The sequence below is a fragment of the Myxine glutinosa genome, chromosome 2, assembly GCF_964187855.1.
Source record: "Myxine glutinosa chromosome 2, kmMyxGlut1.1, whole genome shotgun sequence".
In the NCBI taxonomy this organism is placed as follows: domain Eukaryota; kingdom Metazoa; phylum Chordata; class Myxini; order Myxiniformes; family Myxinidae; genus Myxine; species Myxine glutinosa.
The window spans coordinates 36,060,587-36,083,177 of NC_136262.1; the positions used below are offsets into that span (position 1 = coordinate 36,060,587).

General features: G+C 44.3%; 2 protein-coding genes across 2 annotated transcripts in view; one reads left to right on the forward strand and one right to left on the reverse strand.

Moving 5' to 3' along the window:
- LOC137421869 (protein argonaute-1-like) overlaps positions 1-8,332 on the forward strand; it is a 59,982-nt gene extending 51,650 nt beyond the window's left edge. Inside the window, exons 11-17 of the mRNA XM_078773178.1 lie at positions 149-308; positions 472-559; positions 722-916; positions 1,089-1,223; positions 4,711-4,812; positions 6,841-7,037; positions 7,282-8,332. Of these exons, the coding sequence (XP_078629304.1) occupies positions 149-308; positions 472-559; positions 722-916; positions 1,089-1,223; positions 4,711-4,812; positions 6,841-7,037; positions 7,282-7,390 (986 nt within the window). The 3' untranslated portion in view covers positions 7,391-8,332. The remainder of the gene's footprint in view (positions 1-148; positions 309-471; positions 560-721; positions 917-1,088; positions 1,224-4,710; positions 4,813-6,840; positions 7,038-7,281) is intronic.
- LOC137421868 (kelch-like protein 29) lies at positions 8,158-21,625 on the reverse strand. The gene is made up of 12 exons (XM_068108351.2): positions 21,335-21,625; positions 19,562-19,658; positions 18,572-19,426; positions 17,357-17,498; positions 16,000-16,202; positions 14,462-14,718; positions 10,815-11,013; positions 10,522-10,704; positions 10,214-10,394; positions 9,427-9,620; positions 9,046-9,190; positions 8,158-8,819 (listed from the first exon to the last, which is right to left on the reverse strand). Exons 1-12 carry the CDS (start codon positions 21,476-21,478, stop codon positions 8,636-8,638), a joined length of 2,784 nt encoding a protein of 927 aa, XP_067964452.1. The 5' UTR covers positions 21,479-21,625; the 3' UTR covers positions 8,158-8,635.
- Positions 21,626-22,591: the final 966 nt, after the last annotated feature.

The window sequence follows — 22,591 nt, forward strand, 5'->3', positions numbered from 1 at the left end:
TCAATTGCAACCCTTTTTTCGGGGGGTGGTGTGGATTTTGCAAGGATCGTGCTCTGCAATCTTCTTGTTTTATTATCCTTAAATATAACGAAGGCACAGTTTGGGGGGCATACCATAGCGGTATTCTGCATACCTGTGTTCCCGACAGCCGAGGTGAAACGTGTGGGGGACACGTTTTTGGGAATTGCGACACAGTGCATCCAGACGAAGAACGTGACAGGTACATCACCTCAGATTCTGTCGAACCTCTGTCTGAAGATCAATGCTAAACTCGGGGGAGTCAACAACATTCTGCTTCCACATCGGTGGTGAGTTGGTTCCATCATTGGCCATTCATGGTTCCCGAACGCTGTTTGAAGTTTCATAACTTTTACTATTTTCCACGGTCAATGGGAAGACAAATTATTGTTGTTAGTTCTTCAGCAAAGGAACAAACATTCAAATTTCTTCCACCTCCCCCCTTTACTTTAGCACATCGGTGTTCAAACAGCCCGCGATCATCCTTGGAGGATGTCTATTGCACCCACAAGCCAGAGACGAGCGATCTGCCATTGCCGCAGTATGTGCCACACCAGAACAAGTTGCAAAATACGACAGAGATGAACTCTAGTTTAACCTACATTTGCATAGAAGTATGCCCTAAGGCTGAAAATAAAATACCTTTACACCTGCACTAATGGAAGGCCGGAATTTGATGGGTTGCATCCGTTCTGGTGCGCAGGTGGTGGGCAGCATAGATGTGTACCCGAGCCGTTACTGCAGTGCAATTCGATTTCAGCAACAGGGACTGGTCTATGTCGTGGATATGGCACCGATCATGCGTGAACTTCTCGTGCAGTTCTACAAGGCAACACACTTCAAACCAGCAAAGATCATTTATTACCGCAAAGGCGTGGCTGAAGGGCAGGTACCAAAGGTTCACATGGGCAAAGGGTGCAAAGATCAAACTACAAAATGGTGATGTTGAGGAGACATGTTCAACTGTAGCTTTCTCTTAATTCTGTTTTCTGAAATTTGAAGGTGGTCGTCGAGACGAGACCTTCTTGACTGTACATCTCCCCTAACCCCATTCATTCCTGGCTCGTCAGGTTCTCTACCAAGAGCTCCTGTCCATCCGTGAAGCGTGCATTGGTCTGGAGGAGGGCTACAAGCCAGGCATCACCTTCATCGCTGTGCAGAAATGCCACCACACACGTCTCTTCTGCTCGAACAAGGCTGAGCATGTATGTCCTGATGATAACAAGGAGAATAAATAGCACAGCAAAGCGGGCATAACCCCTCAGCCCATGCATGGTGAAAGGAAGCCGTGGCGGCCATATTGAAAATCGCAGCGCGCCCATTTTCGAAAGGCACCTTCTTCTACTCAACCCCAACACACACCGCAAACATGGATTTAATCGGACAAGCCGTTCTGCTCGAAATTGACGGAAACCAATTTCAAGATGGCTACCGTGGCGGCCATATTGAAAATCGCAGCGCGCCCATTTCCGAAAGGAACCTTCCTCTACTCAACCCCAACACACACTGCCAAAATTGATTTAATCGGACAAGCCGTTCTCCTTGAAATTGACGGAAACCAAAAGTTGATGGACGCCCAGATGCCCACCCACCTGCCCGGACGACATCCGTGACGACAATACCCCTTAGCTCAATTTGGGTTGAGGGGTGAAAAGACATAAAATGTAATAGTCCCCAGATTTTTAGTAATTTTGCTGTTTGGAGTTAAAGGCCACCAGTCGGCCATCTTTGTTCGGATTACAAAACAAAACATTGCACAGACAATACATGAAAGTATATATATGATTACTGCATATGTATACTCTCATGTATTGTCTGTACAATGTACAAAATTGTTCAATGCATGTCCGAGAAATGGTTGGGGACACGTTTAAGTAACAAAAAGGCCTCCAGTCGGCCATCTTGGATCTGATCTCGAAACAAAATGATGTGCATATGTAAGCCATCATTCGTTATCTTTGTGCCAAGTTTGGACAACATTGGTAAATACATCTCTGAGATATGGTTGAGGACGTTTGTTTTCAATATCGGTTTTTTTTACAACTAAAATGGCTGCCAGTCAGCCATCTTTGATCGCATCGTGAAACAAAATGATCTGACGCACGGACGGACGGATGGACGAGAACCAATCCATAAGCCCCCGTTTCGGACTAAGTCCAGCGGGGGCTAAGAATGCAAGCATTAACTAAGGTATCATAAAGGAAGCGTGCTGAGAGGAAACCTTCGACCGTCATGTCGCACTTGTAATGTCAACAAATCCAAGATCAGACAGCCAGCTCAATTATACAGTCACGTGAAAAAGTAAGTACACCCCATGTAAAGTTTTGACTTTTTCAACATATTTCAACATACAGCTATTTGATCTTCATTTCAACAATATTGATAGATAAAGGTGATATAATATAACAAATATCATGAAACATTTACATTTTGTAGTCCATTGTATAATTTAAATAAACATAAATGCAAATTTCGCATGTGGAAAAAGTAAGTACACCCTTGGCTCTAATAGGTGGTATTGCCCCCTTTGGCAGAAACAACCTCAAGTGGGCGTTTCTTATAACTGTCTACCAGTCTCTGACATCGACTGGGATAATTTTTTGCCCACTCCTCCATGCAGAATTCTTTCAGCTGTGCGATGTTTGAGGGGTTTCTTGCATGCACAGCTCGTTTCAAATCCCCCCACAACATCTCGATGGGATTTAGATCCGGGCTTTGACTTGGCCATTCCAGAACCCTCCATTTCTTTCTTTTCAGCCATTCCTTGGTGGATTTAATGGCATGTTTAGGGTCATTGTCATGTTGCAAGGTCCACCTTTGATTGAGCTTCAATTTTCCGACAGATGGCCTCACATTATCCTCAAGCACCCTCTGGTACAATGAAGAATTCATCGTGGATTCTATGATGGTGAGCTGCCCAGGCCCTGATGCAGCAAAGCTGCCCCAAACCATAATATTTCCACCACCATGCTTTACAGTTGGTATCAGGTTCTTGAGTTCAAATGCTGTCTTTGGTTTTCGCCAAACATGTCTTCTGGTACTGTGGCCAAATAGCTCTACCTTTGACTCATCTGTCCAGAGCACATTGTTCCAGAAGTGCTGGTCTTTGCCTCGGTGTTCATTGGCAAACTTTAGTCTTGCCTTGATGTTCTTTCTGGACAGCAAAGGTTTCCTCCTGGCACAACTCCCATGAAGATCAAATTTGTGCAGCCTCTTTCTAATGGTAGACTCGTGCACTTTGACATCAACAGTGGCAAGAGCTACCTGTACGTCCCCTGATGACATTCTGGGGTTCTTAGAGACTTCTTTCAGCATCTTGCGGTCTGCTCTCGGGCTCAACTTTCTGGGGCGGCCTGGCCTGAACAAGTTGGCAGTTGTTTGGAATCTTCTCCACTTGTGGATGATCTTCCGGACAGTCGAATGATTGATTTCAAATTGTTTGGAGATCTTTTTAAATCCCTTCCCAGACTCGTAGGCATCTATAACCTTCTTTCTGAAGGCCTCAGAGAGCTCTTTTGATCGAGGCATGGTGACGCCACACACTTCAACAACAAAGAGAAAACCAAACTAAATGTCTCAGGTTTAAATAAGACAGGATCCTCTCTAACGATGTTCTAATCACTTGCACCTGAGCTGGTGCACCAGATTCAAATTTTAGGTATTTGAAGTAGTGATAAATGTAGGGGTGTACTTACTTTTTCCAGATGCGAAATTTTCATTAATGTTTATTTAAATTATACAATGAACTACAAAATGTAAATGTTTCATGATATTTGTTATATTATATCACCTTTATCTATCAATATTGTTGAAATGAAGATCAAATCGCTGTATGTTGAAATATGTTGAAAAAGTCAAAACTTTATATGGGGTGTACTTACTTTTTTACGTGACTGTATGTTAAGGAAATGTGAAACTCGTGTTTATGAGCATTTGATTTAAGAGCTATACCTGGTGTTGGCCTTATGGTTAGGGTGGTGGGCTTGGGATCCTAAGGCCCTGAATCCCGTTGAATTAACGCCAGGTGGGGTTGACTCGGCCTGTCATCCTCCCAAGGTTGGAAAAATGAGTACCAGATAACTGGTTATAGAGAGGCATTGCATCAGCGGCAGACGCGCCCACAGAAATGATGCAAACAGCAGTCGGGTGGCTGCACACGAAGAACCCACCCATTTAAGAGCAGGCAACAAGTGAATTGGGGTACAGCTGTTTTTAGCTCACCTGGAACAAAGTTCAGGGGAGCTTATGGGATGGAGCGTCGTCCGTCCGTCAGTCCGTAAACACTTGCAACTTCTTCTCCGAAACCGCTGATGGGATTTGGGCTGATGTCCAAAAGAGGTATTTTTTGTTTAAAGTCCTATGATTATGTTGGTATGATTCTACATGCTGCCCTGTCTTCGAGCAACCATTGAAATTGGTTTAAAATACCTTTAGTCAGTGCAGTATACTGTTTATTATACCAGGTGAGCGCCAGGGGTATTGCCCCGATGTTTTAGTTGCCGTTAGGGGGCATCAGTGGTTCCCCTTAATGGGGAGAGGTTGGGGGAGATCACATCACACAATACCAGTCAGTCCAGCAGGTTAACAAACTGGATTGTTCTGTTGTATTTCAATGTTTTTGTTTCTCTATCCATCCATCCCCACTCTTGATTTGGAGAAATCTTGTAATTGACTTTTTCTGCTTTGCCGCAGGTTGGGAAGAGCGGAAACATTCCAGCTGGAACTATTGTCGATATGAAAATCACTCACCCCACGCAATTCGATTTCTACCTGTGTAGCCATTTGGGCATCCAGGTATCAAGCATCCAATGCAATCTAATCATTTTCTGCTCGTAGTGATGATGAGTAAAAAAAAAAAGAAGATTGTATTTGCAAAGTTTTTTAAGCCAGCTGGTCTTTATTTAAACATAAAATCTTGTCAACTGTCTTCAATCACCAACTTTCTGGGTTTGCACCTCTATTCTTTCCATGCTTTGTCCCCTACAGGTTTCTGCAAGACACTCATGGTCCACCATCAACTCCCTTCTGGTGAAACTCCCAAAATCCAGAATCCCTGATCATCACCACTCATTTATTCCTTTTTTCCCCATCTTTGGCATAAACTTCCACATCCTCTTCAATCTCATTATGCTCTCCAGGTCTTCAAGACAGATGTTCCCCGCCATCTCAGATCATCCCCAATCCAAAACCATGATCTTTTCTACCCCCGTTAAACCCCTCCCTCCCCCCCTCCCACCCAAATTTCAAGTTTTTCTTTCCTGAGAGTCTTCTTCTGTACTCATATTGTCCACCACTGTTTTCTCCCGACTTCCCTTGTTTGTCCAAATCAATGGGAAGGATAAATTAATAGATGGTTCGGCTATGGAGAGAACAGCTATGTCAGGATTGACAGGACACATCATGCATTCAGAAAACACGTGTGGAGAAGTCAACCATGTTGGGTATTGTTGAGAGAGAAGAGGAAGGAAGACCTTATAAGTGTGGGATGGAATGGGGAAAAGGCTGTCTTGCCAGATCTTCCGGAAGCAGTACAGGATAGGGATTTTTGGAGAAACCTGATCATGAATGTCACCAGAAGTCGGATAAGACTTGACGGAGGAACTCAATAAGATGAAGCTGCAACTAGAAAATCTGGAGATTAGTATTACTAAGGCTCGAATCCCATCTGCAGGAAGTATATGGATATCTGAATTCCACCCAGACATGTTCTTCTCTCTCCCTTAAATATCAGGCATCATTAAGAGAATGTGATTGCTTTATTACTGTAGAATCACGTTTTTCATTAAATGTCCAATTTGGGGTGGAGTATCAAGCCTAGTTATAATTATGATAGATCGTGTTTAATTTATTTTATATGTACACAGGTTGAGGCTGAGGCTTATGGAATAGCTGGGTGCAGAGGTTAAAGGTCAAAACTGATTGAGTAAGGCAGAGGGGAACCAGAAGACATGGGACAGAGGAACATGAGTGAATGTAGACGACAAAGGGAATATAGTTCATGAGAACAGAAAAACATGGGGGGTGGTAGATATGATATGGGAGTGGGATGCTATCTTGAAAGACGAGAGGGAATAATTGGGTTGGGGGTAGGAGGGGAGGGTCGAAATTTACAAACTCTTATATAAGGATGGGGGTGACAGGGAAGGGTAAATATGGGAAACTAAAATTGAGAGTAGGGGAGCATGTCGGGATAGAGTAAAGAGATAATGTAAATGGCATCAAAAGGTGTGTTTAAATTTTGCATATGCAATAGGATGGTTCAAGACTGGATTCCTTTCTGGGAAAGGAAATGGAGGTAAACAAAGCTTGGATTTGATAAGGCATTTGGTTGTTGGAAGAGTATGGGTGATGTGATGGGGTTTGGGGTTGGCAAACAAAAGTAAGTGTTTGCTGATCCTAAACCCCTAACCTCTCATAGGATGAAAGATGGCAGACGTCAGCGATCGACTACTATTCCATCTGCTGTGATTGAGCTGGTCTCATTTTCATTCGTGAAATGCCAAGGCCTCAGGGCCTAATATTCCAATGATACAAGATGGAATGCAGGAGTACCAGCTCAGTGGAGAGCCATACTCCACAATACTGCAAGTAAACATCTTGTACATTATTTGGAGGAGAAAACAACAAGTCATCTTGGATATGGAAATATTCCAAGGCAATATCTGCCCCTGGAAGCAAAATTGGAGATATTTGAACAAAGATTTGAATGGGCACATAAATGCTGAACGTCTAAGTAGTTCCACGTAATTGAAGTAATACAAGTTGATTTGGGGCACCTGCTTACAATAAATTGACAGCTGAGTTTAGCTACCTTTTTTGTAGGGAACGAGCCGCCCATCACACTACCATGTACTCTGGGATGACAACCGCTTTACAGCAGATGACCTGCAGCTGCTCACATACCATCTGTGCCATACTTATGTGCGTTGCACACGCTCAGTTTCCATCCCTGCGCCTACCTACTACGCACAGCTTGTGGCCTTTCGTGCTCGCTGCTACCTCATGGATAAAAAAAACAAGTAGGTTGGTCAAGGAGCTTTGGGATGTTTTTGTAAACCATGGAAGAGGAAATAATCACGGATGTTGATATCCATTCGATCTGAATGTAGATGGAACACCAAAGGTATTTTTTGGGAAGAATGGATCTCCAGGCTGGCTGAAGCCTAAAATGCAATAAAGAACACAGGACCTCATAGATCAAGGCTGTAACTATTGAAATAAATAAAATATATTTCCTTGTAACACCAAATCTCTTCTCTGCAGTGATGATAGCAACCAGGTCAAAGGTCAAGGCAATGGAAGAGGCTTGAGCGAGCTTGTGAAGAATGCCCAACTACATAAAGACACTTTAAGAACAATGTACTTCGCCTGATTGGACACGGCAGGGTGGTCAACAAAGGACATCGGACGGTCGTTGCCTTCCACTACGACGAAAAGCAAGCTCCTCCGCATGTTGATCACTCGATCAGTTCCCAATTATTATATCCATGTGACATTCCATAAGTTTATGCAATTAAGGCAGGTAGTGAAAAATCAATCAGGGTTCATATTTATCAGTCACTTCCCTTTACCCCTGCACTTTAAATGAGTAAGGAGCTAGACGTGTAATTTACATCAAAAGGTGTGGTTTAAATTTTGCAAATGTAATATTTGGATGGTCCAAGACTGGATGCACTCGAGATAATTCCATTTTGGAAAGGAAAAAGGTAAACAAAGCTTGGATTTAATACGGCATTTGGTTGTTGTAAGAGTATGGGTGATGCGGTGGGGTTTGGGATTGGCAAACAAAAGCAATTGTTTGCCGACCCTAAGCCCCCACCACCTCATCGGTTCGCATCCATGGGGAGGAGGAAAATTCCTCCTAAGGAAATGCCCTGCTGAGAGGTGAGAAAAGCAGCGGCATTGTTGTGACGTCGCTGGTACCAAGTATCGTCACTGGCACCATCGTATCGTAGGAAGTGACGACACTTGGTTGTGTTGACCCCCCCCCCCAAAACCCCCAAGCTGAGTGGTTGTGTTGTTTGTCGTGTGTGTGTGTGTCAGCACCATTACAGGTCTTAGGCCTTGTATATAAAAAAAAAAACCCCCCAAAAAAGCAAAACAGTCGAACCGCTAATGTCACTGAGCACTGCTTCAAAATAATAATTAATAAAAGTACTTCGTTTTATTTTCCTTTTCTTGAATGAGGTAAGTCAGACAAAAAGGTTGTTAAATATACAGGATTAGGACTACTCACTTCAACAAGAAAGAAATGCACTCAGCTTAACTCGAGTTGGCTTTCTTTTTAAACAACAAATATGGACCAAAGGACATTCCATTCGGGAATTCAACATTCAGCATCCTCCACAAAGGCCTGTGAAAGTGTACATACAGCAAGTCGGGGCAACAGAGCTTTCGAAATGCTCAGTGATGGCTCGTTTGTGTTTCACTGCAAATTGTGTTCAACTTAACCTTTATAATAAGGTGTTTTGTGGAAGTGAAAAGAAAACATCTTAAATAACCAAATTAATCTTCTCCACCCCCTGATGGATTTGCCTCCTTTAATTATTTTAAAACACCAACTTGAAGCTCCACTGGAATACGAAGAAAAGGGATTTGGGGTGGGGTGCGATGGTAATTATGACGAGGGAAGGGACTTGCGGATAATGCCACAGCCGTGACGGTAGACGGCGCAAGGAAGGTCATGGTGGAGAGTCCAGGTGTTGGTGCTGGGATCAAACATTTCTGTTGTAGCCAGAGCTGGACCTTCAGGGTGGGCCAAGCCTCCCATGACGTACACCTTTCCATCATGGACCACAGCTCTGCACGTGGAAACCAAAGCGATACAATCATGTCCGAGGGGAGAAATCGTGCAAAAAAAACCTCAAAATATAAAAATCTAATTCTTGAAAAGCAATTCATTGTTATCAAGCTCAATGAACCCCATCTCCAACTCCTACAAGGAAATTTCAATAAACAACAACACTCGACTTCATTGCCGACAGTACTCGGCTTTTAAGGAAACGTAACCCCCACGCGTGCCATTACCCGCAAAACTGCCGGCTGTAGTTCATGTCCGGACCCGACTTGATGTTCTCCTTTTTAGGGTCGTAGATGGTGGTGGCCCGAGCATAGGTGCCGCCCAGGATGTAGATGAGATCGCCAACAACTACTGCTGGTGTATTCTTGTTGTCTGTGCCCCAAACACCCACCCCAAAGTACTCACATGAACCATGGTTGGACAAATTGCAAGCAGCCATTTAATCCACGCGAAGAAGGCTCTGGTTAAATCTCCTTCCCAAAAGTGAAAAGAAAATTGGAAATTACGCACGTTCCAAAAACGAGGACATCCATTAACTGAGTCTTTTTTAAATACTGAGGTGCAAACAGCTAAAGAGGAAAAGGATAGTGGGAGCCAAAACACCACACCTATCATTGGAGTCTCTATGTAGCTCCAGGTGTTGCAGTGTGGGAGGTAAGACTGCATGATGCAGGCAGACCGCCCTGATTCATTGACACCTCCGAAGAGGTAGATTCGGCCCCCATAAGTTGCAGCCGCGGCTGAATGCACCGCTCTCGGCAACATTGCAATGTCTTCACGCTGGCTCGTTACTGTGTCGAACCTTCGAGCGGGAAAGGAGGACGTCAACATTTGTTTGAATCACAAGTATTGGGCTGCACAATACATTTCGCATCTCTGACAGCATCAAATTACTGCGGGCACAATTTGGCATCAAGCAGGCCCTGCGGAACATAATGGATGATGAAATATTTACCACCACCGGCCACGAAGGACGAGAAAGCAAGAATTCGTGACGAGCATGACAAAACTTCCATTTGATCTGTGAACAGACTGACCTTTTACCTGCAATATGACAAATTACACGGAAACCAGCCCCATTGCCAACAATATGTTTGTCAGCACTGATGTTGCATTCAGCCCAAATGCCACTGGTGTTGAATTACGCATCAATAATGAAATAAATAAATAAAAACCTCTCGGAAATACGAGATCAAGCTATGAACAATAGATGGTGGAAAACGATGCGCGTCAAAAGGCAGAGAAGCTTAACGTAAAAGCACAAACATATGACTGGATTAATTGGCAAAAGCCACAAGAAACCATTGATGCATCCTGAACTAACAAAACAGCCAGGTTTGTACAAGCTAATCACATTCGGTCAAAACAGGCAGTCGGCCATTGCAACAGACACACCTCTCGGCGTGATTGAGATTGCCGGCCACTCCCAGGCCACCGAGAGCGTAAATCTTGCCGTCGAGGGCAATATTGTTGTGTCGGCAACGAGGCAAGGCCATGCGAAGCGCCAGGTTCCACCTGTCCGCAAGCGACGAATAGCACCAAATATCCGAAAGAATCAGACCTCCCTCCATACCACCTGTAGAAGTGCATGCAATACCAAGATAGCTTCACATTCGGTCACACAATGAGGGGGATCTCCACAAATGATTAGTCTCGATTAGTGCACAATATACTGGTGGAGGACACAAAGGCAGGGTTCATACCTGTGAGGTACATGTTGTCACCGGACGCAACCACGCTGTAGAACTCTCGGTCGAAGAATGGCAAACTAGCGAGCGGGAACCAGCGGGTGTCCTGCGGGCGATGGCAGCTCACAGCTGTCAGGTTACGCTGACTAGAGGTGTCAAAGTGCCTCCCACCTACAACCACAATCACCTCCACCATGCCTGAACATTGAAGGGGGATCCACACGGGCAAAACGTGACATCGTGCATTGTGGCTGAAAACGTACAAAAGATGGCTACCCGTAAAAACGACTCGCGATTTAGATACCCACCAGCCACTGTGCGAGGTCGTGTCTGTGGTGTTTGCATTTCCTGACGAGCATGAGGCAGCATGTGATAGCGCTTGGCTTCGTTCACAAGTTCACGGCACGTCTCTGCACTGCGAACAATCTCGTCTTTGTCCACAGTGTCAAACAAATATGAAGGGTGGATGAATGGCAGGCGGACAGAAGAGACGACATCAGCGGAAAACTATTGGGGAGAATGAGAAGGAAGAGGAGGTCAAAGTTTTACTTATTCAAGCATACAAAGACAAGCAAAATGCAGGCCTGGGGATTTCAGATCTCATCGGTAACCGTTTTGCAGTTCCGTGATTTAAGTTTATGGGAACCGATGGGAAACAAAATTCCGGTTCCGTGCCCACACCTAATGGGAAACGATTTTTTTTTCCTTTAGAATTTGTAAAGCAAAACATTTGTAATACAAAATTAAAAATGTAGTCTCCTATTATAAATCCTGTCATTTACATGTATGCAATGTAATTAACGCATGTTCATTATTGAGGTTGATGTTTATTATCAGAGAAGAGCAAATTCTGTCAATTTGATGGGCTTATCCTGTTTTAAAATTAATAAACTAATATTGTTAAATTTTCGTTCATTTTTAAAATGTCAATGATATTGTATTTATTTATTATTTATGGACTATTGTTGTTGTAAACTGTTATCAATCTATATGTTTTAATATTGAAATTATTTGCATTTAGCAAAGTAATATAGGCCTACCCAGTACTGAAATAGGCCTAAGTATTTGTTAAATAAATTCTGGATTGGAACAAATGTACTGCAGTAGGTTCGGTTGTCAGTGTCTCCCTTTACATTGTGAACATAGGTCACGCCGTTCACGTAGTTTACAATCGCTGTCAGTGGTGGACCGCTGATGCCCCGGCGCGATGCCTCCTTCCGAATGTCTATGTAATGAGTAGCACATACTTTGCAGCGAAGCAATGTGACCAAGCCTTCCCCATCGCATTCCGCTTCAAAATCGTCGCTGAACGACCATTTGCGTAATGTTTTTAAGGCGACATTTTCGGGTTTTTTTCACTTAGCAACGGATGCCATTTTTAAAAGGAAGTCCGTGATTTAGACCGATGCGCATGTCCGTCAAAGCGGAAGTCATATCGCGAAGCTGAATGTGGGAAACTACATGCTATCTGCTTTGCCAACCTAATTTTGTTGGAAATAAAACTCAACTTCTAAAATAGTTAACTGCAAATCACACGTGAACATCACAGAAATCAGTCACAGACTGGGCAAACAAGTGGAACATGTCTTTCAATCCTGACAAATCTCACACTCTTACGATGTCTCTCCGAAAAGACCGACTGGACAACCCTCCCATCCACTTTCTGAATAATCCTCTCCAAGAAGTTCTGTCACTCAAGCTTTTGGGTCTCACTATCTGCCATGATCTTTCCTGGGAAAACCACATTTCAAATCTGGTCTCCAAAGCCAGTCGCCGACTGGGCATCCTCCGTCGTGCGAAGTCTTCCTTGGCACACCTGAGCTCCTCACCACATACAAGACTTTCATCCGCAGCTCAATGGAATACTGCTCTCCCCTCTGGGCTGGTGCTCCTGCCTCACACCTAGCTCGTCTTCACGCTGTTGAAACCAAAGCATTCAGAATCATTGGAATCTCCCGCGATGAAGCTAACTCCAAGGGCCTCTCACTCACTCACCGCAGGCAGGTTGGTGGTCTTTCCGTTTTGTACCGACTCCTCTCTGGCCTTGCCCCCCCCCCCCCCCCCCCCCAGCTCTCTCTGGGCTCTGTCCCGCAAATATTCCTACAGGTCGCACAAGATCTGCCTGCAACCCTCTTATGGTTAAACTGCCAAAATCAAGACTCTATGCTCACCTTCACTCCTTCATTCCTCTTTTCTCCCACCTCTGGAACAAACTCCCTCACTCTCTTCAATCACACTCCACCCTCCAGGTCTTTAAAACAGCTGTTCACCACCATCTCTCCTCTTCCCCCATCCAAAACCTTGATCTTTTCTACCCCCGCTAATTTCACCCCAATTCCACTTTTTTGAAATACCAACTTCTGTCCTGGAAGTCCTTGGTGTCCTTGTGTTTTATACTTCTCCCACCGCCCCCCCCCCCTTCCCACGCCTCCTCCCCCCAAGCCCTCTCCCTCCCACACATCTCCCTGCTCTCAAATGTTGTGACTGTGTGCTTCCCCTTCTCTCCCCATCTTGTCTTCCGCTCCCTCTTTTTATATATTTTGTTTGTCTGGTTGATTTGTTTGTGAAATAAATGTTAGCTCTTTCACGAGCCTCGACTGAACTGAAAAAAAAAAGCTGAAACGAAAAAAAGCTGAAATTTCTGAACTGAAAAACTCTGAACTGAAAAAAAATAAATTCTGAACTGAAATTCTGAACTGAAATTCACTGAACTGAAACGAAAAAAATCTGAAATTCTGAACTTTCTGAACTGAAAAATTCTGAACTGAAAAAAAAAAGAAAAAAAAAAAGCCTTTCTGCGATGGGAAACGTACTTTCGGTTCCGTATTTTTACTATCACGTTACCGACACACTACCGGTAACGATCGTTTCCGTGAAATCCGCAGGCCTGAAAATGGCAGTTTTACCGGGGGTAGAAAGCGTCCTAAAATGCAAATCCCACCAAATTTGGTGAAAATCCCATCACTGGTTCACAAGTTAGCTTGGTAGCAGAACTTTTATTTAACCGGACGTCTGACCTTTGACCCCAAAATCTAATCAGTAAATCCTTACATCATTCTACATACTTGCTCTAAAGTTATCGCGGAAACGAAAACCTATCACGGACGGATGGATAACCCGCAAATATAATGCCTCCGGCAACTGTCGGCGGAGACAACAAAAAAAATTGTACATTTTATTAATTAGTGTTCTCCATATTCTCATAATAAAGTTTTGTTGAAGATTTGATGACAAAGGCTCAGATGGTAAAAGAGTTATGGCCTGGACAGACATACTGAAGATCAATGGAAAATGAATAAACATGGAAGGAAGCAATTTTAAAAACTGGCTGGAAACAGCTATCGTTATGCACCATTATCGTCGTGCACCATTATCACTATAAAATGCACCATTATCATCCTGTGGTTATCGAAGAAGCCCTGAACACTTTCAATCGTTTTCCCTACAGATAAATAAACTGTTAAAGGGATTGGCTTCCATGTAATCAGCCTTTCTCCCAGCAACCATATTCCCAGAACACATCTCAAAGGTGAACAAAACCCCCGTGGTTCCTTGCTGCAGCCGGACTGATAACGGATATAGATATAGATATAGATATAGATATATATATATATATATATAATATATATATATATAATATATATATATATATATATATATATATATATATATATATATATATATATATATATATATATATAATTATATATATATATATATAATTATATATATATATATATATATATATATATATATATGTATATATATATATATATATATATATATATAATTATTGTGACTTTGACCTTTCTCATTTTCATGCAATTATTAAAAATTTGATGACAAAATCTCAAGTGGTATGGGACAGACAGACTGAAGCAAATTCAAAACCCTTTGTGTCTCCCATTGTGCTGGGGTAGGTGGGGAGGGAGGGGGAGGAAAGGGAGTGAAATACCTTCATTCGTCCATTTTCGTGTCGAAGCCAGCGGATGGCCACCTCATACACGGGCTCTTCGACTCGTGCATTGAGGTCATCAGAACTCAGGTATGAGACAAGCTCATTCTTATTGAGGTGCAATATCTCGTCACTTGTACAAACCTCAGGGAAGTGCTGCAGTGCAAAGATGCGTGCAGTCTCCTCCAGCTCAGGGCAACTCATCGCCTTTGCCAAGGACTGGATTCCGAGACAGTTTCTGACACTAATCTGCTTCTCTGTGTCAAGCAGGTCAGATAAGGGGAAATTATACACTTAAGGCTTTCAAACCCATGGCCAAAGATAAAGCTATCAATAAAATCTGTCTTAATGAGTGCAAAGACAACCAAAAAAATTGAAGTGAAATGGAAATGGGAGAAAGATAAAGAGGCACAACAGGGCAGCGCGCGAGAAAGGGAAAGGCAAACAATAGATAGAGTGTGAGAAGAGGAAGGTGGGGAACAGGCAGAGCGTGAGAAGGGGAAGGCGAGGAACAGGCACAGCGTGAGAAGTGGAAAGGCGGGGAACAGGCAGAGCGTGAGAAGGGGAAGGCGAGGAACAGGCAGAGCACGAGAAGGGGAAGGCGAGGAACAGGCAGAGCACGAGAAGGGGAAGGCGAGGAACAGGCAGCGCGTGAGAAAGGGAAAGGCAAACAATAGGTAGAGCGTGAGAAGGGGAAGGTGAGGAACAGGCAGAGCATGAGAAGGGGAAGGCGAGGAACAGGCAGAGCACGAGAATGGGAAGGCGAGGAACAGGCAGAGCGTGAGAAGGGGAAGGCGAGGAACAGGCAGAGCATGAGAAGGGGAAAGGCGAGGAACAGGCAGAGTGCGAGAAGGGGAAGGTGAGGAACAGGCAGAGTGTGAGAAGGGGGAAGGCGAGGAACAGGCAGAGCGTGAGAAGGGGAAAGGCGAGGAACAGGCAGAGCGTGAGAAGGGGAAGGTGAGGAACAGGCAGAGCGTGAGAAGGGGAAGGTGAGGAACAGGCAGAGCGGGAGAAGGGGAAGGCGAGGAACAGGCAGAGCGTGAGAAGGGGAAAGGCGAGCAACAGGCAGAGCGTGAGAAGGGGAAAGGCGAGCAACAGGCAGAGCGTGAGAAGGGAAAGGCGAGCAACAGACGGAGCGAGAGAAAGATAAATGTGCGGAACAGAAGGTTAAAGGTGTAGAAGAGGCATAAAGCAAAAAGGGTAATGGCATGGAACAGACGAATTGTGAGAAAGTGAGAGGGTGTGACGGCAAGAGCAGGTAATTGCAATTTAAATTTTGTTTTTGTTGAAAAAGGCAATATATGCCTGACCCACAACATGGATAGATTAGCTTGTGGCGACTCGATTTCCAATCTGCTGTGGATAAACCCATCATTTGTAATGTGTACTTGTAACACCACTTACTGCATATACCTATGAGAAATGTTAAGTTTATAGAGGAAGTGCAATGATAAATGATTAAGGTTAGAAAAGATTGAGGTGGATCCGTCGCAGTAAAGCCATTTATATTGCCTTAAGTGCCAACCAGCTCTACCTACCAAAGAACGAACTGCAGACTTGGCAGAAATTGTGGCACTGGAACTTGCTGGCAGCCTCCAGGAGGGGCTTGGTGTTTGTTGCATTTAACATGAGTGAGCCAGTGTACACAAAGCCCAGCAACAGCTCCATGGCCTCCTGGCTGACGTCTGGTATGAACAGCTCCAGTTTCACCGTGCTGTCACCTCCGACCTCATCCAGACCACTGCATCACAATTCGGTACAATTAAAGAAATACCAGCCGTTATCCCCAGCAGAATCTCCCGCCCCCTCCTACAAACCTTACGAACCAAACCACCCCCGCCTCGCAAATTGCTTTGCGTCACGCCATCGCAACATGCACGATCCAGACGAGACTCTCCGACCCTGTTTTTCCTTTATGAAAGAGAACTCAACACAGGCAATGCCATGTATCAGAAAAAAAGAAAGTGTCCTGAGTTAATGGAAAGAGAACGACGATGTGTAGCGATCAATGTCCAAACTGCCGATGAAAAGTTTTTTTTTTTTTTGAAGGGCCTGCTAGGAATAAAAAGTTCATTATTGGTCTTTCCTTGCAGATTAAAAAAAAGCATTTGTCTGCTCAAATGACAAGGAGGGAGGAGTGGGGGAACACACCCAGACAAACACGAATATTTGCCTCCTTGACTGATTAGCCAGCAGAACAGGAGGCACAGTACCCAAAACATGGGGATGGGCCTTCGGCGAGATGTTTAACTCGGCACTTATTCTTCGGCAAATTCAAGTCTAGTTACATGGGATGAAATGGGATATCAGTTGAGATTAACAGCTGTAGCCTTTAGAAAAAGAGATGTGAGAAAGTTGTGAAGAGTACAACATCTTGGTCTTTGTCGTCTGGTTGTGCTTACACCAATACCATTGTCGTTTCAGTACTATTCGACTGCCGTCACCTCAGACAAATTACCTTCTTTGTTTGATTGCAACTGCTGCTAACGGCAAACACAACGATGAAAGCCATCTTACGAAACAATAAAGGTACACGCGAAAGGAGGAAGAGACGATAACACAAGACATACAAACGTTGAGGCTGCCAGTCAGATTAACCGCACTAAACGTAAGGATTTCGCCACGGAAAACCCTCTGCCGGCACAGGCTGAAAAGGCACATGTCTCATTCAAAGGCAAAGCAAGACACGAGAAGCATGCAATTGGAATACGTGTGGGAAAAACAAGAAGGATGGTGATGGAAAGTAGTAACTTGTCACTTTTTGTCTCCTTTCTCCTCCACCTGGACAGTGTTTCCGGGGAAAGCAAGGATTGGGAAGGGGAGGAGGATGCCAAAACATGAGGGGAAGAATGGATTGTGTTTTTATTATTAATCTTTCGGGAGGGAACAGCAAACCTTTTTATCATCTCCTTGAAAAAGGGAGAGCAGGAGGATAGCACATTACGGTGGGCATCCAGAGAGTGGCCTCCTTGCACTGATAGAGTCACATCAGTGAACTCGCCCGCCAAGCGCTGCCGGTTTAACTCCTTGAGCAGCTCTGTGGAGCAGTGGAGTGGGGGAGAAGGATCGGGGAGGGAGAAGGGCAAAGTAGGGGGAGAGGAGAGGGACGGGAGGGTGGGGCATGAGGGGAAAGAGAAGTGCAGATTGGATGGGTAGAGGTGGAGGTAAAATTAGATTTGAAGAAAGCAAAAATGGGTGGAAAATAATTAGGGGGGAAGGTTGAAAGGGAGGGGCGGGAATAAGGGGAGGGGGCAAACAAGGGGGGCATCGACACCATCATATAAGCTGTATCGAACTGGAAAGCTTCTGGGAAGTGCAGAAGATAAAGCAAGAAGAGGGTTTTCTGCAAAACACCAGAGAATGGACCTGTAGCTGAGAAGGGAAGGAATAATTAAGGAGGGTGATGGTAGCAAAAGCATATGGAAGGAACCGAGTCAATTTTTCTCCGCTCACCACTTCCCACACTCTTGCTGTTTACACGTGCTCTGAAAGTCAAGATCTTCCTTCCCCTGGAGTAGTGTCATGGGTGGTAGAAAGGGATAGGAGGGGGTGGTTGATAAAGGCAAAAAGAAAACCTCACAAACTTCGTTAGGAGCCCTGAGCATCACGCAACCAAGCTTGCCACTGATGTGCTGAGGGACATGACAGCACTGGTACTGGTACTGGTTGCACGGAGACACTCCGTGGGTTTACCTATTTGAGACCAGAGCAAAATCATTACTCTGACAAGCTCCTGATCCAGAACCTGTAAACATTCAGTTAAAAAAAAACCCTCATGGACATAAATTTCCAAAGGTCTGCTTCAGTTGAGTCTTGCTTTGCTGACACACACAAGCAAGAAGTCAGCAAATCTTCGCCCAGCTTCAATGCAACTACTGATGCAAACACGGCGTACCTCTCAAGGCTAATCTGCAAAAAAGGGAGAAATCAATTCAAGCTTTGTGCACTACCAGTCTGGAAACTGTGCAGTAACTTCTCAAACACAAGCGAAAGCCGATTGGTCCACTGAACTGCATCTCACGTCTGCAAACATGTTGATAAATAACTGGACCAACTGAGATGCAAAGTGTATCAAGTACCAAGGTGAGAATGGGAGCTTGGTCAACATACCATTCGGGTGGCTGCAGTCGATGTACTCGTATTCCCCGTTTCCAACCACCCGCAGTTTTTGATCCCCGCCATCACTTGACATCCCGTTCATCGTGATATTTGTTTCGGCCACCGCTGGAGTTTGCATCGGCGCACATTGCTGAAGCTGTAGCTGTGCTTGAATCTGAGACTGCAATTGAAACTGGGACTGAGACTGAGGTTGAAGCTGGAGTTGGGTTTGAACCTGGGTATGAGGATTAGGCTGATGCTGCATTTGGTGCGGTTGAGGCACATTTGATGCAAGAGAGAATGCCACCGGTCCCATGGCGATGCCTGGATGTGCAGCCTGGCTCACAATAGGGAAGGCAGACATGGAAGGTAATGGAAGTAACCCAGCAGAGCTGGGAACCTGCATGGGAACGGCTAAAGTGGGACCTGTCTGGAGTAGTGATGTGCCGCTCGGAGCGACGGACACCGGAAGAAGTGCCGGTTGCACGGTTGGTGCAGATAGGGTTACAGCTTGAGGAAATAAGGGTGAGGTCTGTGGCTGCGACTGATGCGGTTGCGGTATGTGTTGTGCACCAACATTAATGCCAAGACCTTGAGCCTGTGGTAGTGGCTGCTGAATCTGCAGCAGGGAAGGCAGGAGGGAAAGAAACTGCTGGTTCAGGGCAGTGGCACCACCCGCAGCTGAACAAGTGATGAGCGAATGGGGAGGAGGTACAGGAGGTGCTAATTGAGCACCGTGATGCGGTGCCGTCTGTGTTGATATGGCTGTGATCATGGCGGAGGCTGTAGGAAGGGCAATTGGCCCAGGACCTGAAATCCGAGAAGACTGCAACATCCGAGGAATGCTTTGGGCCCATTGAGACGTCACTGCAGCATGTGAACACAAAAAAAAAAAGCGATATCGAAATAAAAACGAGAACAACACTCAATTTGTGAAACAATCTTCCTTATATTCCAGCAAGCATGTCAATGCAATAACCTTGAAGCAAGTCTCACCCTTACCGCTATCTTTCATTCTCTTCGAAGGTGGTTGCTCAGACTTCCAAGGCATCCGGCCGAGTTGTCTAAGAATAGAGGCTTCCGAAAGCAAGGAAGGAGGCTGAGGAAAAGAAAACAAGACCAAAAGTCTAACAGCGGCGTAGCCAGACTTGTAAAATATTATAAACCACAAACACATGTGATTAGCTTTTTAAACAGTCTCTAATGCTGTTTATAACATTAAAGAAAGAAATTTGGAGGAATCCCGACATCCGTGAGGTACGTTTTACTTACAAAACTGAGGGAAGATCTGCTGTAATCTATATACCACACAAGGGTTGGAGGTGTGCTCATTTACCAAGCTGCTAGCTAGCGCTTGCCAAGCCAGCCATTCCTTAACGGTTTTGAATGGAGTGCTTGCTCGGATGCTTAAACCACATGGCGATCTCTCCACAAGAAACTTGGTAAATGAACACACACCCAATGTTACTAAGACCCGACGATAGATCAACTGTAATCTATAACCCCCAAAGAGGAATTACCTTTCCTGCCGCTCTCATAGTGAACGGGTGTTTACGCCATAATGACATCATATACGTAATGCCGTAGCATGACGGCCGGACACAAAACTGCCGCTACTTTAATATATATAAGATATATATATTTAATCTCCAGTACGTTTGCAGTCACTACAAAGGAATTAGTGTTACGATTCGATTTACTATAATAATGTTACGTTACGTATATGATGTCATTATGGTGTAAACACCCGCTCACTTCACAGGTGTTTACGCCATAATATAATAATAACGTAATAACGTCACGTTATTATTACAAAAATTATATCATTTAAAAAAAACTGAGGTGAATTCTTTACTTCCGCTTTTACACCGCTTCAATCCATCAACTTTGCATTCACGACATTTGGATTAAAGTGTTATGGTTATATTTACTATAATATTATTATTACGAAAACGATACTACTGAAACGATACCTCTGTATTAATAAACCTGGGCTTAATTCGTCCGAAGCGGATGGTCAGTCATAACGCCTAAGGCCTATACGTACCGTATTGTTGGAAGAGACGTACTGCCGAAGCTTTTGATATTTGATGGTCATTTTAAAAATCAGTTTGTTTGTGTTTCACACAGAATGAAAAACGTTAAGGTAGAGAGCATGGCAATTGTGATATATGACAGGTTCAACGATATGTTCGGCATGAATGGCATATAAATCAAAATAGCAGAGTGGGGAGAGTCAGCCAAGTACGCCGTAATGACATCAGACGTAATCACATCACCCTGTCATGTGACCAGATTCTCAGCTCTGATTGGTATACGTTTGAGGGGACATACATACATACATACATACATACATACATAATACATATACATATACATACGTACGTACGTACATACATCAGACCAAGCAAGTCAGACTCCAACTCCAAATTCTCAATTTCCTAATTCTTATATTTTAAAGTTTTTCCAATTCATAAAGCTTCCCTCTACGCTCAAAGATGGTCTTCTGATGAGCAATGCCAACTTCACAGATTCCAAATTCTTGCCTTAAAGGCCTAACTAGAGCTGGGAAGGCAATGGCAAACAACCTAGTGCAATAACAACCCTTGCCAAGAAACGTGGAGATTCTGATATCGACCAAGAATTTCAATGCAGATATTCGTGAAAACTAACAATCAATGGGAGCATCGTGTTGACAAAGACTCAGATTGGAGTCTTGATGAAACGTAGTTGATGACGATTTAACATGTGCTACAAGCAAGTTGAATCACGAACCTTAGAGACAAAGGGCGATGCACTTCGGGCCTTGTTCATGCCCATCATGACCTCAACCCCTCGGTTAGGCCCCCTGAGTCCCGGGCCTTGTCGAGACATGCCACGGTAATTCCTCTCCACACGGCCTTGCGCCGACCACGACATTACTCGGATACTGTGAAATTCTCTCTTTCTTTGTTTTGAAATTTCTGAGAGGATTTTCAAGCCTCCTTAGAAGAGAAATGGACGGCGCCGGAAAACAACAAGCATCCTCCAAAATGTTCCTCTTCTTCAAACGACGATTCTTTCCCTTACTCAGGCCGATTTATTAATGGACGTAGAATCCGGCTGATTCATCCTAAAAAAACCAAGGAACGGCAAAACACCGAGATAAAAAAAAAAATTGGTATTGTTACACAGTGAAAGAAAAGCCAGGTACAATTTCTAAACGCTGATACTTACTACATCGTCATGGCCATTATGGCAGCAACCTGACAAAATGTTCTTTCAGGTCATTTTCATCAAATTCGACCAATTAACCTTGATTTAGTTCGCGCTTTACCTCATATGCGCTCTTTCCTAAACCTTTCCTTATTAAATAACGAATTATTAGTCAAATCGTTTTCATCCTTACAGGTTATAAATTCATAATCGGATGTACCGGTAACTATATTTATTCATCTCATGCTGTACCCGAACCTTTGGGTTGTTACCCTGCGCTCGCGAAGCGAAATACAACGTTAGGTATTCAGCATTCGGTTGCGTAATCATCACTATTCATTTGCGTACGTGTGGCGTACGCGCTTGCGTAGGTGCTCACGTGTGTTGTGATTGTAATTGATTCCGTGATTATGTTGTGTTGTGATTGGTGTTGTAATTGGTCAATTTCAATTATCGAGTTAATTGTTGCGAGCACACCGCATGATGATTTTCAAAAGCATCTGCTCGACCAGGAGGTCGGGTACGACATGGACCTGGTTTTAAGTGAGGGACGCAAGTACGAAGCAATGGTAATCGGAAAGCAGGACCATCCAGAAGATGGAAGGGCCTTCATCGTCTGTGAATGCCATGACACATCGACAAAAGTGCAAAAGGTGTGGACTATCACATCCACCACGGAACTGCCCAGCATACAATGATTATTGTAAGTATTGTGGTGAACTGGGACACTGGGCCCGTTGTTGTGAAAATCCCAAACGAAGCACGAGATATGCTGATGGATACGAGTGGAGCCGCCGTCCTGCCAATAGGTGGAAGAGGCCGTCGAGTCAGCAGAAG